Source organism: Thermobia domestica, chromosome 15 (genome assembly GCF_964235325.1).
Source record: "Thermobia domestica chromosome 15, izTheDome1.hap1.1, whole genome shotgun sequence".
In the NCBI taxonomy this organism is placed as follows: domain Eukaryota; kingdom Metazoa; phylum Arthropoda; class Insecta; order Zygentoma; family Lepismatidae; genus Thermobia; species Thermobia domestica.
The window spans coordinates 197,548,318-197,571,145 of record NC_137468.1 but is presented as its reverse complement, the minus strand read 5'-3'; the positions used below and the strand labels follow the sequence as shown (position 1 = coordinate 197,571,145).

General features: G+C 35.1%; 1 protein-coding gene across 7 annotated transcripts in view; it reads left to right on the top strand.

Moving 5' to 3' along the window:
• LOC145671795 (kazrin-like) overlaps positions 1-22,828 on the top strand; it is a 312,194-nt gene that overhangs the window by 218,534 nt on the left and 70,832 nt on the right. For all 7 annotated transcript variants that reach the window (XM_081741014.1, XM_081741011.1, XM_081741017.1 and 4 more), the window contains 5 exons: positions 4,808-4,987; positions 12,828-13,059; positions 16,635-16,724; positions 20,807-20,894; positions 22,445-22,587. In XM_081741014.1, coding sequence (XP_081597140.1) covers positions 4,808-4,987; positions 12,828-13,059; positions 16,635-16,724; positions 20,807-20,894; positions 22,445-22,587 — 733 coding nt within the window. The remainder of the gene's footprint in view (positions 1-4,807; positions 4,988-12,827; positions 13,060-16,634; positions 16,725-20,806; positions 20,895-22,444; positions 22,588-22,828) is intronic.

The following is a 22,828-nucleotide window of genomic DNA, read 5'->3' as shown; positions in this document are numbered from 1 at the left end:
CAAGTTCACAGCCGGTACACAGTACATTTATTAGACATCTGCACATTCAACAAGTACCAAAGCTAACATTTGGCAGAATTTATTTTTGCGTGCCGTACGTTTTACTTCCCTAAAACAGATTTAGAGACGGAGATTGAGTACCTGATGAAGCTGGGTAGTTTGAATGAGTGCCCAGCTTCAATATTAAATAATTGGTATAATCAGGTTAAAAGGAATTTTAGTTTCGATAAATCTGAAACCGACATAAAAGATTTAAAAAGAAAGAAAAAAAAAAAAAGGATTGGATTGCCTATTTCCCCCAGATTGAAAACTTCATTAAATAGAATAATATACAAGACTGTTTTCGTACCTTAAAACCCTCCAAAATCTTGATAAAGAACATTACCTAATTTAAGAGTTATTACACGAATCCCAATGACAAATCTGGTATTTATGAAATAAAATACAGTTGCCAAGAAAGTTATATAGGCAAAACGAAAAGAAATCTAAAATTCCAAGTAAAAGAGCATATTAAAGATTCAAAAGCGGAAAACCTGGTGTCAGATTTATCGAAACATTTAAAAAAAAAGCACACATAACACAAGGTAGAAGATTCAAAAGTTTTATTTGGAGCTACAAATGAAGTAGAGAGAGACTGGTTTTTGAAAATGTATTTATTCAAATAATAATAATAATAATAATAAACTATAGTAAATTTAGACAAGGGATGGTTGAGTAACGAATGGGAGGCGGTAATTACAATACGTAATTTCATAGCATTGGCATGACAGTAAAAATAAGAATATGAGTTGACAACCTTCCAACAAGGAACAAGAAAGGCGTACAAATTAACTCCGCCATATTTTAGTTTGCATCAACTTCATCTGAAGATTACTTGACAACGTGTTTCCGTATAACACAGCTCTTTCCTTGGTAAATCCTTTCCATTTTTATTCCTTGATGTTTCTATTCTTTTTCTTCCTGTTTTTAACATCCATGACCAAGACTCCGGGGAAGAGTCGAAAGCTTAGAAATTTATTTTACTTGATTTAATAATATTTTGTACATAACATCGTTTTTATTTTACTTGATTTAATAACATTTTCTACATAATATCTGATTTTATTTATTTATTTATTTTTAATTTGGTGCTCTTCGTTGTTTAAAGTTTTTAACCAAAAGTCAAATGAAGAGGTGTTGTCGAATATAGAAGACAGTTGAACTTCTCAGCAATATTATTGGCTATATCAAGTAATATTTTGTATGACACAAAAAATAAATAAATAAAAAATTAAATCAAATAAAATGAAATAAATCAATACGTAATATACAATCCACATTGTCTCCAAACAAACTATCTGCCAATGAAATTTTGAAACAATTTTCAAAATTAAATCATCACAGTTATTAATGTAGTATGCAGAGGTAGTTGGTGAGTACTTCAAATTATATGCCCGTAGCAAAACTCCCTCTATAAAAATTGTTGCGTGAGTACCTAGAATTCTGAAACTTATATTTTTGGAAAACGCATATATTAGTTCCTAAGTGAGGTCTTGACCCGACTACGATAGGTCGTATAGTATTGGAGTTATGAACCTTTAAAGTTCATTTTTCCATGTCTTCGGCGGCCTATAGCTCCGAAATGACGGATTTCTGCACCCAGGTTGGTCTATACTTTTTGTCTTATCTTGGTGTCAGGAATCACCTCCCAAACGTTGTCGGTGTTGTTTTGAAACTCCGTATATATTGCTATCTACAAATGTAGGATCTAAAAATGTAATCATACATAGTATACGTAAACAAAATATATATTAATCATATTAATGTTTTCTGACACGTTCTATACCAAGGTGCAATTGCACATGTATTTGGTACGTTGAACGTAACTGGGAATCTGATATTGAATCCGGAAAGTAGTAGTCGATCTACAAATTCAGGTTTAAATAGTAGGAAAAGGAAGCAGATAAAATACATTTCTAAAAACTACATACGATGGCCTAGTGGTAGAACGGTGACCTTTGATGCATAGAGCTCTTGGTTCGATCCCCGGCCCAGTAAGTTTGTGATGGACAACATTGTGTCTGTGGGTTATCTCGGGGATACTCGCGTTTCCTCCCACATTATCACACCACTAATCCTTCCATCATCATTCTCATTTACTTACGTTAATTATCGTCTCCTTTAGCCTGAAGAGCATAATTGTGAGACGTTAAACGGAAATGTTTCATTTCATTTCATTTAAAAAGTACATATCTTGCTATTTCTTATTGCTTTTGCTCGACGCGCAGCCAGTGTTGAAACTGGAGTTCTCAAATTATGATCACAATACAGCAGACGCGCACCCACAAATGTTAGCTGGGAAGAGTCCAAAGTAGTTTAGTGGGGACGGGTTCAATACGTGTATGTAATGTTGAACCTATCTTATTCTGCAGCCGAAAAGACGTTAAGTAGCCTAATTGTTAGTGTCACCTATTTTTTTTAAGAAAAGAATATAGGATTAGATTATTTTTATAAGAAAAGGCGGCGGCGTAAAATCAAATTTTTAGCCTCCATTAATCATTTCTCTGTCAAACAAATATAGTTCTGTTCAGAAAGTCTACACATGTTAGTCGAGTTGCGAAATTGGGGGAGGGCGTGTCCGAACCCTGTGGACCTCCCGTGGGTGCGTCCCTGCAATACTAGAATAAAATCTCCTAAAGACAGTAAAGAGGATCACACGCAAAAGTTTCAATTCCGTCCGGTGGATGTCAGTCTCTGGAGGATGTTTCTTGCGATCTATCGGTGCAATGTGTAACTTCTAGCATTCTACAAATTAAACACTTTGTTTCAATAGTAGAAAATGGGATACGAATAGCCATCACCGGTAAAGTCATCGTTACCCGTTAAGATGCTAACAAATTAACTCTGTTAATGAATTCGGCCGAAATAATCTCTCTACCTTCCTATTAGCAAAAAAATTTGCTTTCATTCAAGAGATTACCGTGTGTATTAACGGAGCTCACATGTATTAATACTACAGCTGTACGTTGTGTGTTCAAAAAGTATCGAACCATAAGTTGGCAAAAATACATGTATTGATTTGCAAATCCGAAACACTAATTCCCTTCAAAGTAGTCTCCTTGGTCATGCACATACTTCTCCCAGCATTCCGCAATTCTTGGAAACACTTCTGGAACGGTGTTTTTCGAATGGTGAACAACTGTGCCGTCGTATTCCGCATGATGTCTTCTCTTGACTCAAATCGGGTTCCTTTTACTGCCATTTTCAACTTGGGAAATAACCAAAAGTCACACGGAGCCATATCGGGTGAGTAGGGAGAATGACGACACACAGGAATGTTGTGTTTGGCGATGAAAACCTCAATCAAGTCTCGCGGACACTCTCTCCATGCCCATATTCTCGTTCAAAATTAAATGTACCGATCCGATTGAATGGTTTTCGCTTGCGTATCACCAAGCTTTTGGCGAAAATTGATGCAATATCGCTGTCAATACAAGTTTTTCTGTCATTTTACCAAAAACTGAAATTCGACGACCTCTCACTACACGTCTTCACTTGTTGACCGACTGTTAGTGATTGATGCTCTCTGTAGACGGAAAAAAAATCATGATTGTGCGTGAATGTCCCCTCTACATCTACAATGAAGAAAGTTTCCCGTGCTTCATTGGTTTACGCGGGGAAAAATAAGGTTCGATACTTTTTGAACACACTTCGTATAAGTTCTTTTCGTGTGATCATAATAAATGAATTTCCATGTTCACACTGAGAAAAAAAAGGACTAGGATTTCCGTGTGGATACATCGTATTTACGCGGGTGCGCTCCTTAAGTAATGTAATTTCATGTATAAAAGTACAGCAGGTGGGAACACCATGCCAATCTGGAGTTCGGCGTCTGGGTTTCGTGTTAAAAACATCTTTCGTCTCTTTCCTTCTCACAGAATGATATGACGTCTTATTACTCTCGTAAGGTAGGGAGTCACAGATTTAGAAAGAACCAAGAGGGGACAGTCGTAAGAAGGTGGTGGCAACATTATATTCGCAAGTTACCACCGTCGGAATGGGTATGTCGTTAATTCTAGATATGAAATGGTGATCCCACAATACAAAATTTTCACTGGACGGTGGTGTAGCTCGTACTACAGATGAAACAACATTACTTAATGCGGTGACGCGCGTAACCTGGTAAAAACAGCATTTACATGCCGACTGGATTATGCATTTTTCTCCTTGTATCATTTTTCTTCTATTGAAACCGGAAGTAGAAGATCTATAAACTTCCGGTTTCAATATTGAATCCTCCATAGTTTGTATGTCGATCGTAGTTTCACATTCAAAATGAAACACGCTTATCCAAGGTGTCTATCGGTCACGAAAGTCACGAAAAAGTCACGAAATCAGAAAATGGTCATGAAAGTCACGAAAAAGTCATGAAATTTAGCTTTTGGGTCACGATTTTTTTTTAACTGAACAAATGTAAGTACAGACTGGAAAATTTTAATCTGTGAATCGTCAAAATTCACCACCAAAAATGTGTATGGCTGGCTTTAGACGCTACCAAATCGCAAGCAAAGTACGTTTCTATCGCTGGATGAAAATTCGGCCTGATTCGCGCGCAAATTCGCTCTTAAAAATGTTAGGAAATTTTATGATTTGGTAAAGAAAAGGTCACGAAATTTCATTTTGGAATTTTAGTAGACACCCTGTTATTTCAATTTGATGTAGGGATATACTATATATCATGTGATATTTTTTAAGTGTAATAATGTATCACACGTGTTAATTATGCTTAAAAACTAATGCAAGTGTTTAAAAAATGTTATCGTTGTAGCGAATGCGAGAAAGCGAAGCCTCTTTACAACAACTGTCTGCAGAGCGTGAGGAAAGGGAACGCGAACGGTGGAGTCTATTGAAGCACGCTCGAGATGAAGCAGAGCGAAGTTTGGCGTTGGCTGCTCAGCTTAACATGAAGGAAGCTCAAGTCCAGCAACTTCAGGAACAACTGCAAGAGGTATCAAATAACGAACTATTACATGCAAATATCGTATTTGCTATCTTAATAGATCCATCAGATTTTGGGATACCAAATTTTTGAAAATGGAAATATATTACTACAGTCTTAATCTACCGAACTGTACTGATAAACATAATATTGTAATTTTCATATAATTTGTGTACAAAAAAAAAAAACAAAAAAACAAAAAAAAAAAAAAACAAAGAACATTCAAATACAAAAAATACGAGGGAAATTCCAAAAGTTTCTGGTCTGACATTGAAATTTTGCGCCATAGGTAATAAGCCGTTCATGCCATATAGTGCCATCTATGGGAAAAATAATTTATCAGTTTCAACTGTCTAGCTGTGTTATTTCGTTACGTACAGTGGTTTGAATCAATTGCTATGCGTTGAACTGTTTGACAATGCTCCAGTCTACACAGCTATTGATGTCAAAGCTGTAGTGATAAATCTGGGCTGTAGGGTGGATGTTGAATGTACTCGAAGCCACAGTCTTTTTATTGCAGCCTTTAAATGACTGCCTCCAACGAACTAACACAGCTAGACAGTTAAAACTGATACATGATTTTTTTTCCATAGATGGCACTACGTTTCACGAATAGCTTATTACCCGTGGCGCGAAATTTCAGTATTAGACCGGAAATTTTTGGAACTACCCTCATAAATAAAATAAGAGAGAGAGAGAAAGATTAAAGGAACAATGTGATCACATAAACTCAGTCGAGAACCACTGTACTGCATCAAGAAAAATCACTTGTTTAATTCAATCAAAATTCTACAGCAATCAACCAAGTTGTGAATCCTTCCATCCACTTTGGTGATTATAACAATCACACTGAGTCCTTGTTGATCAAAAGTAAGTTTATTTTCTTTGGTTGACTCCAAACCTAGTGTAATACCTCTGCTTTTCTTCATCGTTAAAGTAAACTCTTACTTGCTGGCATATAAGACGCACCGGCATGTAAAGATGAGTCATAAATGGAGGAAAAATCTGGTACACAACATATCTGTATTTATTACAGTACAATGAAAGTACAGTATGTTATTATTCAACGTATAGACCTAGTGTTGGACTGTCTAGAGCCACTTTTCTCAGTGTTCATTGACTCTACGTCCATACCACGTCTTGTCCTTAGAGACAAAGAAGTCAGTCACTCCTGGTTGATGAAGCATTGTGATTTAAGGAAGTAGGCAATGGACCGAAACAGGAAGTAACCCGAAGGGGCAAGATAAGAACTATTATTTCGGGTGTGGCATCAGTTTAATGTTATTGTTTCTTTTTTTGCGTTTTTCGAGTTGAATGTGGCGTTGCGTTATTCTTTTGCAGCAGAACGCTCTTTCAGTTCATCAGGCAGAATATTTTTAGTGTAGTGCAGCAAACATCCTCTCCAACTGTTCGGAATAAAGATCAGCATTGATGATACGACCGTTAGAAACGAACTTGACGTGAATTACTCCCTCGTAGTTGCATCACACACAAAGCATGACTCTATGCTCGAAATGGTCCTCTTAGACGACTAGCTCTTGGTCAAGCACTGTTTCTGCACATTCGGAATTCGGAAAAGCACGCACTTTTCGTCACAAGTGTCAACCCGTTTCAGCAAACGCACATCACGTGGATATTGCACACATCCACTCTCCTCTGGGCCTGAGCTCGGGTCAATTCATGTGGCATAATCTGGCAGCCCCTGGTGGTTTTGCAAGGTCACACACTACAGTGGACTGAGTCATGCTGGGTAGTTTGACAATCATCGTGTACTGTTGGATAAATTTTCCTCAGTGGGGTGTCGTGTGACTTCAGATCTGTTACTTTGGGGCGGCCAAACCGTGGCTGATCTTCAACAATTTTACAACTTGCACGAAATTTCTCGAACCATCAAGTTGCTGTGCTGTGGTTCACTGCACCTTCCCTTTCCCCATGAAAAATGGTTTGCGTTATGCCCCAGTTTGAACTTATACAATAACAGTTCACGTATCAGACATTATTGAGCACTCATTGTCACTCCGACTAAAAACTGACTAAAGATACTGACGGAGTGTTTTCCTTCGTGTTAAATACTCCGCTCCCCACACTACCTCTTGGGTCAGTTTCACCTTGTACTTATGGTCAGTAGCGTAGCCAAGATGTGTGTTTCGGGGGGGGGGGGAGTGCTGTTATAGGTACATATAGAGAAATTACAAACAAAAAAATATAAACATAAAAATATAAAAAAATACAAACATCAAAGTACCAAAGTACATTCTTGGACCTCTTTGGAGGGGGGCCCGACCCCTCCGACCCCCTTCCCTACGCCACAGCTTATGGTTGATTACGACGTATATATATGCTATCTGTTTAAGTTGTGGAAATATTACAAAACTTACGATATGACTAAGATGAATGTGTTATTCTACTTTCTTCACCGTGAAAATAAACACTTATTTTCTAGCGCATTAAGATTCACCGGTATTTAATACGCCTCCTATTTGGTGAGATTTTTCGGGTGGGGGGCATAGGGAGGCATTGCCCCGCAACTTTTCGACAAAAAACGAAAATGCTAGTTATAAGATTCTTCAATTCTGATTTGTATTAACCGTGCCCCCCAGCAGACAAAAGGCCTGCCCCCCCAGCAACCAATTCCTAACTTCGCCTATAATGGGGAGGAAAGTATGCCTTCTACACTGACAAATTCGCCACCTATTACCTGGTTCTGCCAATAATTGAAATACAATTCTTTAATTCTTCCGTATGTTCTTTTGCTTATGACAAGCATCTTTTTCAGCTATAGACGCAAAATAGGGAAAAATTTTAAAACAGTAAATTCTTAGTCAGATCCTAATCTTGCATCAAATGTTAGAAGGGCACATATTTTGGATCATTGTTCTGCATCAATGGACTATCATAGAAATAGTACCAACTATCTAGTATCAATGAACTATCATCTCAAATCATAGAAATAGATAATTTTATTCAGTACCGTACAAATTAAAACTAAGAACTTTAAGAAATAGAAAATAATATCAAATTCATGTAAAAAAAAAAAAAGAAAAAAAGAAAGAAAAAAAAGAAAGAAAGAAAAAGAAAGAAATACAATTTCCTTGTACAAAGCGACATTTATCGTGAAGAAGAAGGGAAAAGAAGTGTGTGTGTGTGTCTTGCGTGATTATGTCCACTAACAAGCTGAAACTTGGAGAATATGCCAAGTTTTTTACATAATGATTAATTTTTCTCCCCCTTACAATTTTTTTTTCAGTATCGTGCTTGGTACTGACTTAAATTTCTAAACGGCTTTCTTTCTCTCTCTCTCTCTCTCTCTCGCTTTTTCAACGATTGTTCATTTATCAGAAAAAAAGAAAGAGGGAGAATGAACGAGTCATTCTACCCTCTGAAGTTTGAATCTTTGCCAAATGGGCGTGAGCCAGTATCAAACACGTTTCGAGTGTTTTTCTTTCTCTCCAACATGCATAAATTTTGAGACATGAGCCAAATAAAGAATATAACACCGGTTTTGTATTTTTTGAAGTTATTTCTTTTAATTTAACTTATTTTATATCGTTGATTTGCAATATTTTATATTACCAGGAAATAAAATGTTTACTTCATCTCCGTTATATACGGTTGTCCTTGAAACGCTCAAATATTGCAGGCATATAATTCTTGAAATGTTACATTAGAATATGTTCGAAGATTGTACCTTTTAACGCCAGATAGCTCTAATGATAAAACTAAAAACAATATATATATTAAAATGCTAGTTTTATATATTTGTGGTTAAAAAAATTTCATATGATTGTGGACGTTTATATGTGGACCAACCTTTTGAACAGTGAGTTCTCGCAAACCACAAGCTCTAGAGATGCTGTTTTCACTGATCGATTGCAAATTTTGTGTAGATTGTCCGGTTCTAATTGAATATTTGAAAAACGTGGCCGTTATTTCTTTAATACATTTTTTAGGGGTACGCTGGAAGTGTTGAAATTAAAAAAAAAACATCATGTTCTATGAATTATACATTCCAACACAATACAGTTGTATACAGGAGTTGTATATCTCTCAGGCATTTGTTTCATGGCCAAATGATAATGAAAAACGAAGGATAACCATTTCTTCATGCTAAGATGAATTTTTATTGTTTGGAGTGTTTTGTTCAATGAATACCATATATCACTGACATTATAATTAATTGTGTATAATTAATGTATTTGCTTATTACATACTGCATGCAAGAAGAAAGAAAACACTAATCATACATGAATTAGGAACTTCAACCGGAAGTAGGTTCAAATCTTACAAACGGTGCGAAATATTGAAAATCTAATCGAAAAAAAATTTTCCCTTTATGGTACCCCTTGCTGATTTTTATCAAGACGTCCTTCACTTGTGTCCATAAAGGGTCATATGCAGGTGTTGTGAAGAATAACAAGGAGATTCATGCTCATATGTGAATGATGCACTGTGTAGAGAGCGCAGGTTCAGCTAGTGAAAATATGAATGTGTTTTCAAATAATAGGATTTTATCTGTCAAGAAAGAGAAAAAGAAATAATAGACGTTGAAATATAATAAGTCGATCGACCAATCGGCTGTCCTTTTCCACATTAGCAGCATTAGCCACATTTCAACGCTTCCATCACCTTTCTTTTTTCGGAATATTCATGTTTGTTCATTATTTAGTACATAAACAAATACTTGAGTTATTTCCAAGGTACTTTTTTTTTTTTTTTTTTTTACCATGATTCACACAGGCATCTGCAAATACTTTATTAAAAACAAAGGAAAAATATTGCTGTAGCTTCTCGTTTCACTTGGTAAAAATAAATTTTAGCTGAAGATTTAAATAATTTTAATTCTTCTATCGAGAGAGTATGGAGCACATTGTAATACCTCAAAGTACTCATCTAGAGCCTGTCAATCTCAGGTGTGCCCTCGGAAAATATGCGAAACGTACTTTGGCCACACCCAGCTACCCTCTGACGGAGGAAACTCTCCCTTCGCTTAAGGAAAAGAGGTGAATGATCTTAACTGTGTTGTCAATTTGTCATTCAGTCATTTGGTCTTGACGAGAGAAGATCGTAGTCTACTTAGAATGGCTAACAGGACAGTACAGAGCGAAGTCCGTGAAATAATTCATTCTGGCAACGCTTCCGCATCCAACAATTGAAAGATCTCGGCCGCAGCACTTGTTCTGTATCTTTTCGAGGAAGATACGTTGAAACACACATCGACAGCAGCGCTAGAAGGGGCACACTTGAAATAGAAAACTTAAGTAATGTCCTCGTCAATCTTCCCTCCAGTATTTCGAGTTAAACACTTAGCCACTCATCTTCAGGGACACACAATGCTTAAGGGCTTTTTCACAATACGATCTCAACTTTTTTTTTAAATGTGTGCTTCAACAGTGTTATTTATGAATATTGTGCAAAATTGTATGGATACCTATGGTCTCTTTTGTTCCCAATAGTTGTAGATTGCTTTTATTATTTTTCTATGTAACAATTAGGAATGGGCAAAACCGTTTTTTATAAAAACCGGCAACCGGTTTCTAGAAAAAACGAAACCCGAAAAACCGAAATTTCGGTTTTCTCCAAAACCGGTTCGGTTTTTCACCGAAATCGGTTTTGGTTTCTCTAAAAACCGGTTCGGTTTTTCACCGGAACTGATTTCGGTGAAAACTTTTGGAAAACACACGAAACTATTTCTGTGGAACAGATTCGGTTTCCGGAGAACAACGAAACACTAGAGGTCTATTCTGATCAGAAATAGAACAAATTTTGAAAGAAACCGGAACCGGTTTTGAAGAAAACCGGATCTGGTGAAAACCGAGCCGGTTTTGGAGAAAACTGATAACAGGTTTAGGTGAAAACCGAACCAGTTTTGAAGAAACCCGAAACCGGTTTCGGTGAAAAACTGAACCGGTTTTTTGAAAATTTTCGAAAACTAGTTTCGTTTTTTAAAACCGGGAACCGGTTTCGGTTATTCTGAAAACCGAAAAACTGGTTTTTGTGCCCACCACTAGTAACAATATGCCCTATGCAAGTAGCCCTAACAGTGCACTAACCAAATTTATTAGTAGCCTTTTTTGTTGATGTTTTAGAGTTTCTTTTCGATGGATTTTCTTCAACAAAACATCGTCGTACTGAAATAATAAACAATTAATTTAAATTGAAATTAATTGTCTATTGTTTGTTTATGACACGTTTTTAGTGAAAATGAATCTATCGGAAAGAAACCCTAAAACATCAGTAATAAAAGAAAGAAAGAAAGAAAATAAGATTAAATTTAGTTAGTGCACTAACATTAGGAAATGAAATGAAATCTTTTAGTTTAACGTCCAACGATTATAGCCATTAGACTAAAGGAGACGGATGATTAAAGCAAGTGAATGATGGTAGAAGAATTGGTGGAATGAGAAAGTAGGAGAAAACAGGAATACCCCGAAAAAACCCACAGACACGATGTTGTCCACTACAAACTTGCTTGGGGCCGCAGTGGTTCAGTGGTAGAGCGTTCACCTTTGGTGCTTGGAGTCCCGGGTTCGATTCCACTTCATGCCAAGTAAACTTTGTGGTGGACAAACACCATGTGCGTGAGTTTTCTCGGGGTTCTCCCGTTTCCTCCCACTTTCTTCATTCCACCATTTCATTCATTTCTTATCATCATCGTCTTCTTTAGCCTAACCGGCATAACCGTGGGACGTAAAACTCAAAAATTTCATTTCATTTCATTTTTCACATTTCATTGGCCGGGGATCGAACCAAAGACCCCGCGCACGAAAACTAAGCCATCTACCACTGAGCCACCGTACTGCACTAACAGGGTTACATACATATATTGTTATGTACAAAAATACTGAGAGCAATTCACAATTATTGAGAAAGGTAGGCGACCATAAGTATGAATAAAATTTAAAGCAATATTCATAAATAACCACTGTTGAGGGAAAAAAATTGACAATCCTGTTGTGGAAAAGGCCTTAAGCCATTGTGTATTCCTGAAGACGAGTAGTCGAATCTCTGACTCGAAATATTGGAGAAAAAATTGACAAGGAACATTACTCGATGAATAATGAGGTAAATAATTTTTGTCTATTTGGCGACTTTTTAATATTTGTCGTTGTGCATTGTTACATGCTAGCACAAACGAAAGCCTAAGTAAAAATCGTAATCGGTTGAAAGGGATTTTAGACTTTGATGGAATAAATTATATAGATACTCTCGTCTCCAAAATTTTCCAGACATTTAAAATAAAAGAAAAATATATTTTTAAAAAATCACATGAAACAGCAACAATGAAACTTTTAATTGTTGTATCACCTCTAAGTACATGCGCTACTTTTTAAATGAAATTCAGTGGTGTCTGGTGTTCAATCACCTCATGTGATAAAAGTTCGATTACAAAGTAAAATTATAAAATCTATCTACGGCCTGCGGCGTGTTCTCACACCAAAAATTACAAACATCTATTGAAAGTTATAAACAGTTGTTCAGAATTACAAACATATGTTCAAAATGACAAACATTGTTCAAAATTATAAACACTTGTTCAGAATTATAAACATCTGTCCAAAATTACAACCATTTGTTCAAAATTATAAACACTTGTTCAGAATTACAAATGTCTGTTCAAAATTATAAACATTTGTTCAAAACATTTGCTCAAAATTGTAAACAATTATTAAAAACTATAAATATTTGTCCGAGATTACATACAGTCTTTCTGTGATGCTGTCTTTCTATGACTTTTAATTATTGCAATTTTGTTTATGTGTCTTATATTATGGGTAGTTGTTGTATTAGTAATTTTGACTTTCACTATATTCTGTAACGTAATGTAAGATGTATATGTGTGTATTTTCAGACCAAAAGACAACTTGCCCAAGCTGGGTGCTTTTCCGACCAAGAGAGCTTAATGTCTCGGGTGAATGGATCCGGAACACCAGGAGGTATGACTCCTACAAGTTTGCCTGGGCCAAGTACGGCTCTACCTACAGACAGGGGTAGTAGCGCAGATTCAGGTGTTCGAGGAAGTTCTGACCGAGAATCAGGTGCTACCTCAGGAGGAGGGAATCTCTCAGATTCTACAACAGATGGTAACTCTTTCGCCTCGTATCGATACGTTGCCTTGGCTAACAAAAGACAACAGTAATTAATAAACACTTTTTTTACTTTACTAACAAACACATACACATGCTCACATAAAAAAGAAATGCACATTTCTCAATGGAATCTTGTCGGCACAATTGCACGCTATGTGGATTGTTTTCGTTCTGTGCTCAGCACTTAACTCTACACAGTTAACACTTTGCACTACCTCAAAATCTTCTGATTCTTCATAATCTGTCTTTGAACTCATGTTTCTTCTCATTTTAATTGAATCTTGAATTTTGATTGCTATTTACATTTTCGTATCTGTTTTGGACGCACTTTATAATAATTAGAGTGTGTTGCACAATTGTCTTTATATTAAGGACTTGATTTCCGTATCAGGTATAAATTGCCTCAACGACTGTATAGCTCGAAAAGGATAGTCATTTCCGTAGAAATCTATTTATTACAGTAAAATGACCACAGAAAGAAAAGTATTTATGAAAATAAGCAAGAAAATATCAGTGTTTAAGTTCTGGACTTATTACATTGATGTTTTAAGCGATAAAATAATCGCGAACAAATGGTAAAGTCACGTAGTGTAGTTTTTTGTGATATTGCACTTTGGTATGCATGATCCACTACATCTGTATGGCATGGACCGTAGCCTAACACTTGTAGCAATTGTATATACAGGGTGTTTCGAAAGTCCCTTACTACCTCTTAAAATCCGTACGAATGTATTTATATTAAACCTGATGTAGGAAATATACAATAGGGCTAGAGGCAAACCTTTTGGATGATGGTTCGCAGACGGCCGCCATCTTGAATTTCTTTGTTTTATTTCATAAGTGGGTCATGTGATACATAACCTTAGGCTAGAATTTACTCAGGTTGTCAAATCTGAAAGCAAATTTCATGCATTTTTATTTGGTGAGAAGTTATAGACAACGACAATTGATGATTACCTGTTATACAATGTGCTTCACTTGTGACACAGGGCAACGTTGTGGATGACGCTGATTGAAATCGGCTGCTGCTGCACGGGCACTTCTCCCACTTCACAGTTTGACTATCTGGATGCGTTCCTCAGTGGTTAACGGCATGCTTCACTACCTGCTAAAAGAAGAGTAATCACCAAGTAAAGAGGAATAACTTCTCACCAAATAAAGATACAGGAAATCTGATTTCAAATTTAATATCCTGAGCAAATTCTAGCCTAAGGGCATGTATCACATGATCCATCTATCGTTTGAAATAAAAAAAAATTTGAATTCAAGATGCCGGCATTCAAGATGGCGACCGTCCGCGAACCATCATCCGAAAGGATTGCCCTTAACCCTATTGTATATTTCCTACATCAAGTTCAATTTAAATACATCCGTACGGATTTCAAAAGGTTAGTAAAGGACTTTTGAAACACCCTGTATTGTAAATTTTTCATATTCATGTAAATTTTATATATTCATCTTTTTGTAAAAAGAAATATATACGTATTTTTTTCAGAAGTATTACTATATGTCTTTTCCTAAAAAAAAAAGATAGAAAAGAAAAGCAAAACAAAAACAAAAAGATTTAGTTGTAAGATTTCTAATACAAGCATATGATGAATAATATACATTTATAAATGAAAAATATTTTATTCAAACTTAATCTAGAATATATATATATATTTTTTTTTTGTGTGTGTGTGCAATTATTACAAATATCTTGTATAATGTTAATCAGTGGCGTACTCAAAGGAGCAAGGGCGCCGATTTCTCTGTAAATTTGGAGGGGTCCCATTCAGATGCAGAAGGTGTATATATATATATATGAGGATTTTAAGGCAAATTGCATTCAAATTATGTCAGATATTGTATATTCATAAATACAGTAGGAAAGCCCACATGAGCTTTGGGGGGGGGCTCCCCCTCAAGATCGGCGCCCTTGCAAAGGAGGGGTTTCCATTTCTTAAACACGCCCTTCCACAAGATGATGTGAGGAAATACATATTTAATATATTAAAATATGTATACAAAATGCTAAAACAATATGAACTTAAGACTTGAATCTCCCTTGTTGAAATTCTGTATACGCCACTGGTCTTAACTCTTTTCAGTTGAGGAAAGAGAATTTAAAAGTCTAAAAGTTAGTACGCATTCAGAAGAATGCAATTGTTAATATAAGAACGCTCATTCTTTGAGAACAATATCAGATTAATTTTTAAGATACAGTATTTATTCTATAACTTCTGTTCTACATATATGGTTGCGTTTTAAACGGTTGGTAAAGCATTAACTTGATAAATATTATTGTTTCATTTCTCATTGTTATAAATTTTACGTGAAAATGGCAAACACAATGCCAGTGTTTCAACTATTCGTTAGCTAGACACAGAGTACAAAATACAAAGCACTGCTTACCAATATTTTTTGCGCTAAGTTCGTATTGTATATGATAACAGTGTACGTTATATCAAACTGTAGCACTGCATATAAAGAAGCTTTTCTTTTTTGTTTTGACATATTGCTAGAGGCACGAGTTTTTCGCAATGCGCGATAAAATGAAATGCGTCAGAATTAAGTAATTTTCAGTTTCTTGACATTTTATGATATTTTGTGTGTGTTTTCATTGGTTTCAGTAGCGCGATAAAACGCGAAATTGACAGTTTTGCGCGAAATTTCTAACAATACGCGATATAACACGAAATTTTAAAAGTACGTTTTCATTACTTTAAAAACGCTAGTTTTCCATTGACGGAACGGTAGAATGTGGCATGAACAGTGCATTTTGGGTGATTCGTACACGACTACAGGGAACATGTTGCGCGTTAGCTATCACCTTCGCAGCTGGATGGGATTTCCGAAGTGATTGATTGATTGAAGTTAGTTGTAAATACCTTTACGTATGTGTGTATTCCAATTGTGAGGTGTTTTTTCAAGTATGGACTGGTGATAAGTCACAAACGTACAAAATGAAAGAATAAAATGTGGAAACATATAACATGCTTATGTTTAATGCTCAAATGTAACTTGTGCCTATGTGTTTTCAGCACACAGCAAAACTTTTCTACTCATAGTAAGTTTAGATACTGATTTTCCTTCAGTTTGATTTAAGTATATATATATATATATATAATTTTCTATAAGTGAAATTGACAATGTCAAGTGAAATATTCAGCATATTTTGTTTTTAGGTAATTAATGATTTATTTTTATAGTGATCTATGAATAAAAGAAACAATTGTAAAAATGTCAGGGAATTTTTTCCACAAGAGCTACAAAATGCGAAACTTTATTTGGAAAATGCGACAAAACGCGAAATATGAAAAACGAAACGCGAAATTTTCAAATTCTTAGTGCGAAAAACTCGTGCCCCTACATAATGCATTTCAATGCCGTGTAATATCTTTTTGATATACGGAATTACCTCGTTAACAAGTATAGTAAAATACAGTACAAACCCGAAAGAAATAATTTATGAAGTTATCTAAGTGCAAAATACAACTATAACCTTCAGGATAACGTTTAAAAAGGTCGTATTTGTCATTGCATGTAGTGAAACTTAATCCTATCTCTGGAATTTGTGTTATCAACAGGAACTCCAACTATTACTGTTGAAGGCAGCAATATAGACATGGATTCGATATCTGTAGTCTCCTCCGTCACAGCTCCACACATGTTCCAATGTAAGTGAATAAACAATATCATAATTGTATTGTAAATGTGTATATTATTTGTTCAATACTTTTGTCGAAAAAGAGCAGTTTTAAAAATAATTAAATCAAGTATAATTTTATACTACTTTGGAGTAAATTTCAATTCTACCACAGAAAAAAAAAACGAATGTCTATGTGTTGTTTGGTTATTGGTTTAAAAAGAGTTTGCAGATCTCTAAAGATATTAATGAATTCAACAATAGATGGCGCTAAGGTGAGAGTATATGATGGTATACATTAATATTAGCAATATCTTATTATTAGATTTCTTGAAATATTTGGGGAATAATAAATTATTCAAAATATAAATGGTAATTATTCTGTGTTTCTAAATACTTTCACTGCTTTGTGTCCCTCCCCAATTTTTATTATTTTCTCTAAATAACACAGTTACAAATTACTATAATTCTGGAAAGTCGGCCATTTAATACCCGATCAACTTGTTACGCAGTTTGAAAAGTACTAACTGGGGTCTTAACACAAAACCTATTCTTTGGAACATATAAGGTTTATGTTCGTCCTGCTCTTACGCATGGACATGTCGCCTGGTTATCGACAGAAGTCATATGATAAACTACAAGTCCTGGAATGCCATTGTCTTACGCATTGCTTATTCCTTACCACCACAGACGCCAACACAATAGGTACAGTGTTGCCAGAGCTACTGATTTTGCAGGAGATCTCCTGCTTTTTCTACGTTCTACTGATCTATTGCGAAAGAAAATGAAAAGTGAACAATCTCCTGCCTGTTCTCTACTTCGAGAAGTTAAAGAAATATATTATTATTAATATTGAATTTTCATATTTTTCCTTACATACAAAAAGAAATTTCTCTGTATATATACACAGAGCTTCGTAGAGCATATAGTTCTAGAGGTTTGCTGTATATAATATGAATACAAGAATACAACTATACGTCATTTTGTATATGCATGATAATTGGCGACACTGTATGATTTATCACACTAAGATTTACGAGTATGTGTTGTTTTAGATTGGGACTTGGGTTGGAAGAGTAGCTTAGACCACCTCTCCACGATTGTCAGCGAAAAATCGTCTTACGTCACGATCATCTGCGAGTGTATCATATAGCTATACTATTGCTAGGTACATGATAAGACATTTTCCCACCCCACTTTGCTATTTCACTACGTCTTACTTCACACACATATGTAGCAAACATTATTAATGTAAAGGGGACATGAGGATCTTTCTACCTCCAAAAGATTGCCTAATCATCGGATAAAATTTTCTTTATGAAACTTATCTTGAAGTAATTAAATTTCAAATTTATGTTTTGCATGTATTGTTTTATTTTGAAATGAAAGTAATAATGAATTCTGGACTGCTTGTTTGTCCACTGTCCCCTTAAGAATGGCAATTGTTTTTGTTCCCCCTGGATTTGCACTCAAATTCCGCCACTTTATGTGTCTACTGCTTTCTCCTGTTTTTTATCTTCGAGTCTTCTGCTTTTCTAACTGATCGGTCTGGCAACACTGAATAGGTATACCGTCGCACATCTATATCAACACTCTTACCATATCTGTACAGTCTTTGCTCCCGTTCCATTGAATCCCGCATAGCAGACGTTCATCTGATTCTCTATGAACCCTTAATCAGACTCCAGCTTTACCACTTCCCGGTGGGAGCTCATGTGGTTCGGATTCCACGTTAATCAGTAGGTCTCGTCTCATGTAGCCTCACTGCTGAAAAGGACGTTAAACTCAAAATGAACTCTACTCCAGCTCTACCACGTTACGCACATTCACCGTTAGATCACGTTGTTATTTATGAACATGACCAGGCCATCGCTCACTATAACCCCTGTCGTATATATTGTCGCCATCCATTCTTCCATTGCACATAATTTCATAAATGCACTCCTTTGCTTTCCAACTAACAGGGCTCCAAGTGTCTAAACAAATCGGATGTTTCTATCAACCATTATAATGCTAATGTAATAACGAACTCACTCTATGGCCTATGGAACCTGAAAGTTCAATGCCACGTTCACAAACTGACTTCTATCCTTAGCCAACTGGATCCAGTTTGTATTCCTATCTCTGCGAGATCCATCTTAATATTGTCCTCCCATCTGCGCCTAAGTCTTCCCAATGGTCGTTTTCCGATTCGATTTCCAGTTAAAACTTTGAAAGCGTTCCTACTTTCTTCCATCTTCGCTATATGACCTGCCTACCTCAGTCTCCTAGACTTGATGACCCTAACAGTGTTTGATAAACCGTATAAATTATGTAGTTCTTCGTTACGAAGTTTCCGCCATTCCCATTCTCGTTCCACTTGGGTCTGAATATTCGTCTCAGGATCTTGTTCTCAAATACTTTCAGTCTATATTCTTCCCTCAGAGTAAGCGACCATGTTTCACAACCATACAGAACTACAGGCATGATTATCGTTTTATACATTTGAAGCTTGACAGAATTCGCGACGACGAAAAGTTTTGAACTGAATAATAACACGAATTCCCTACTTTTAGTCGACATTTAATTTCTTCGTGAATATAGTTTTGGTGTGTTAAATATGATCCTAGAAATTTGAAAGTATCCACTTTATCAAAAGTATTATTTAATATTTTAACGCATCCATAATTTGCCATATTACGATCCTGAGGAACTTCCATGTATTTAGTTTTCTCTGCATTTACTTCTAAACCCATGTCCCTGCAAGCGTTTAATAAGATCTCTGCATTTCTTTCTATTGTTCTCCTATCATCCCCTATTAAATTTTCATCAGCAGCATACGCCATAACGTGATGAATACATTCAACTCTAGGTCCTGGTTGCTATCTTTGATTTTCCTTATAGCGTACTCCAGGACAAAGTTAAATAATAATGGCGTCAATGCATCTCTTTGTTTCAGACCATTCTCAACCTGAAAGCTCATGGGAAAAATTTTCCTACCCGGACTTTACTTTGGGGGTCATTTAAACATATCTTAATTAATCTAATTAGCTTTATCGGTATTCCAAATTCTGTAAGAAATGCTAATATAGTAGTAAGCATAAAACAATTTCACTGTGACATGGAATTGGATATAATTTAGATCAAGATTTATTGTATTTCTAGAGTTTATCTAACCTTTTATTCATCTTAATCTATTGTAGTTGAACCCTCTATCTTGAGAATTTCGGTATACAATATTTTATGTGTGGTATATTCTTTTAAGTACATTTATATGCTTTCTTGACAATGAACCTCATGTAATACGTTTTAGTTGCTTCTAATTACCTTTTCAAATCTTTAGTCTAACCAAGATTTTAAGAATATGAAATAAGTTACAATGTAAATTTCGTAATTTTTACCTAACATTTTCCGACATTTGGTTCATAAAGAGGATAAATTCTGCTTTGGGGGGGGGGGGACTATTTTTTTAATTGATTTTCTTTCTTTATTTTTTATTTATTTATTTATTTATTTTTTTTTTTTAGCTGGGTTTTGCTCTTCTCCGGCATTTCGTGTTCCTTCATTACACATATTGCATTTCTATTCTATTCACTTTAGAGATTACTCACAAATTAATTATCCTTCCGTAACAATTTTTTTTCTCCTGTAAACATTCTGTTTTCTACCTACTTTTGGCCCCCCGAATGCAGAATTAAACCAATAAAGAAAGAGAGAACTGCTTACCGACATAAGGAATTGAAACCAGGTTTTCTTATTAGCCGCTGCTTATTACTATTGTTTTGTACAGAAATACTCATATGGAAGATTTATTTACCTAATTTAATGAAACTAGAATCACAAAATAACAATTTACTTCCTAAACAACTAAAACACTCATAATCGTAATTTGGGTTACCTTTATATAGATCAGTATATTTAATTATAGCAATTTTCGATGAAGATTTTCATCTTCTTCAGCAGCGTTCCTCAAAACTATTAGTAGTAGTTGATGTTTTGAAGAACGCTACTGAAGAAGATGAAAGTTTTATCGAAAATTTCGATAAATAAATATGCATGCATATATTGACAAATGAAAAACTCAGACAAATTCATGCTATAACTTGATTAAGAGACCAATATTTTTATTTTCAGCCACAACGACACCAAAAGATAGTCCATCTCTTTCTCCTTTGAATGCCAATGCTTTCTCAAGGTCAATTGACAATAGCATACTTTCGCGGTAAGTGCGCATTTAGCGTAAAGTTTAGCAAAATGTATATAAATATGCATAAAACCAAGGTTAGCATGATGGTAGCATGATAATACCCAGAGATACTAACTTTATATTTTGAGTAGTTTCCTGTCTCTATAGTGGTGTCGTAGCTACCATTATAAAAACAGATAGTTTTGTTGCCTCAGAGAAACTGGTAACTTTCAATTAAAGGAAATCCTTACTTAAAATAATAATTATAATATCTTTTACATTCTTAAAAGCATAGATATAACAATTTTACAATAATGTAATATTATTTTCAACAAGTAAAATAGTGAGTCGTCTTTTTTAAATTCCAATAGGTTACTCATATCATGTGATTAAGAAAAAAATGTAAGACGGTTTTTATATTTCAATATATACATGATTTCATTACTAATATCTTACATTGTGTTACTTCAACTTTCATTATAATTTTTTTATATATATATTTTCTCTTTATTAGTTTACATTATACGTAACTCATCTTAATTTTATTATAAGTACGGTTGGTATTTTCAAAGATTTTACGATGAATTTCTGAGGTCCGTATTTCCTATTTCTAATGTTTTTTTTTCTGTATTTGAATCCCTACTTCGGTGTCAATGAGTCGTCATAAATTTCGTCATTTTCTTTGACGACAAAATTTTAAGATTCCAAAAGTTGTATTTTCGATCCCAAGCAGTATGAGTATTAGGTGAAGAAAGCATAGCCTGGTATATGATTCGTATTTATTTTCATGCACGACATTTCCTTAGGTGAAGAAAGCGTAGCCTGGTATATGATTGGTATTTATTTCCATGTAATACATTTGCTTAGGTGAAGAAAGCATAGCCTGGTATATGATTGGTGTTTATTTTCACGTAATACATTTCCTTATCTTTCTTATCTTTCACCTATATATTCTTTAAAGGTTTTTTTTTTCTTCGGAAATGTAGACGAAAATTGCAATTTCCTTTCTCATTATAATGTTTATAGCCCATTTGACAAACATAGGAAACAAGCTATGCAGAAAGTACTAGTGGAAATAAGTCATATTTGACCCATTCATTACGAAACAAGTTATGTAGAAAGTACTAATGGAAATAAGGCATGCTTGACCCATTCATTAGGAAACAATCTATGCAGAAAGTACTGGTGGAAATAAGTCTTATTTGACCCATTCATTACGAAACAAGTTATATAGAAAGTACTAATGGAAATAAGTCATGCTGGACCCATTCACTAGGAAACAAGTTATGAAGAAAGTAATAATGGAAATAAATCATGCTTGACCCATTCAATAGGAAACAAGCTATGCAGAAAGTACTAATGGAAATAAGTCATGCTTGACCCATCCATTAGCCTGGTTATCCAGTCTTTCAACTTAAGATTAGACATAGATTAGCTTGTTTATATTCAAATCAACCTATCATTATGCTAAAAATTTCTTTTTCACTTTTGTTATTTAATTTTGTATCATTAGAATGATGCCATGATTTTACACTCTTTTCCCTTTGTGCTAATGGTAAATTAATATCTGTATTATTTGCCTACAGGTCAGTGGAACAACTAAGCAATCCACCGGAAATCGAGACGAGAAGGAAAAATCAAAGGAGTGGAAGAGGGGGAACGTGGGGTAGTATATCTAGAGTGTTTGCTAGAAACAGGCATAGAAAAGTAGCCAGTCCCAGTCAGGATGGTAAGGCTTCTCAACAGTTACTGTATTACTACAGTATTAATCTGAGACTCATTTAAGTAGCCGTATTATTAACTTCTTTGTATATACTTCAACGACTACATGTCGTCATCTTCCATACATAACTCTTAAGGATTTTTGTACGTTGATTCGTGGACTCACATTAATAGTAGAATTTTGTCTGTAGAAAAAGCATTACTACACTTGGTAGACATCATTTACAATTCTAAGGCTACACGTTGCG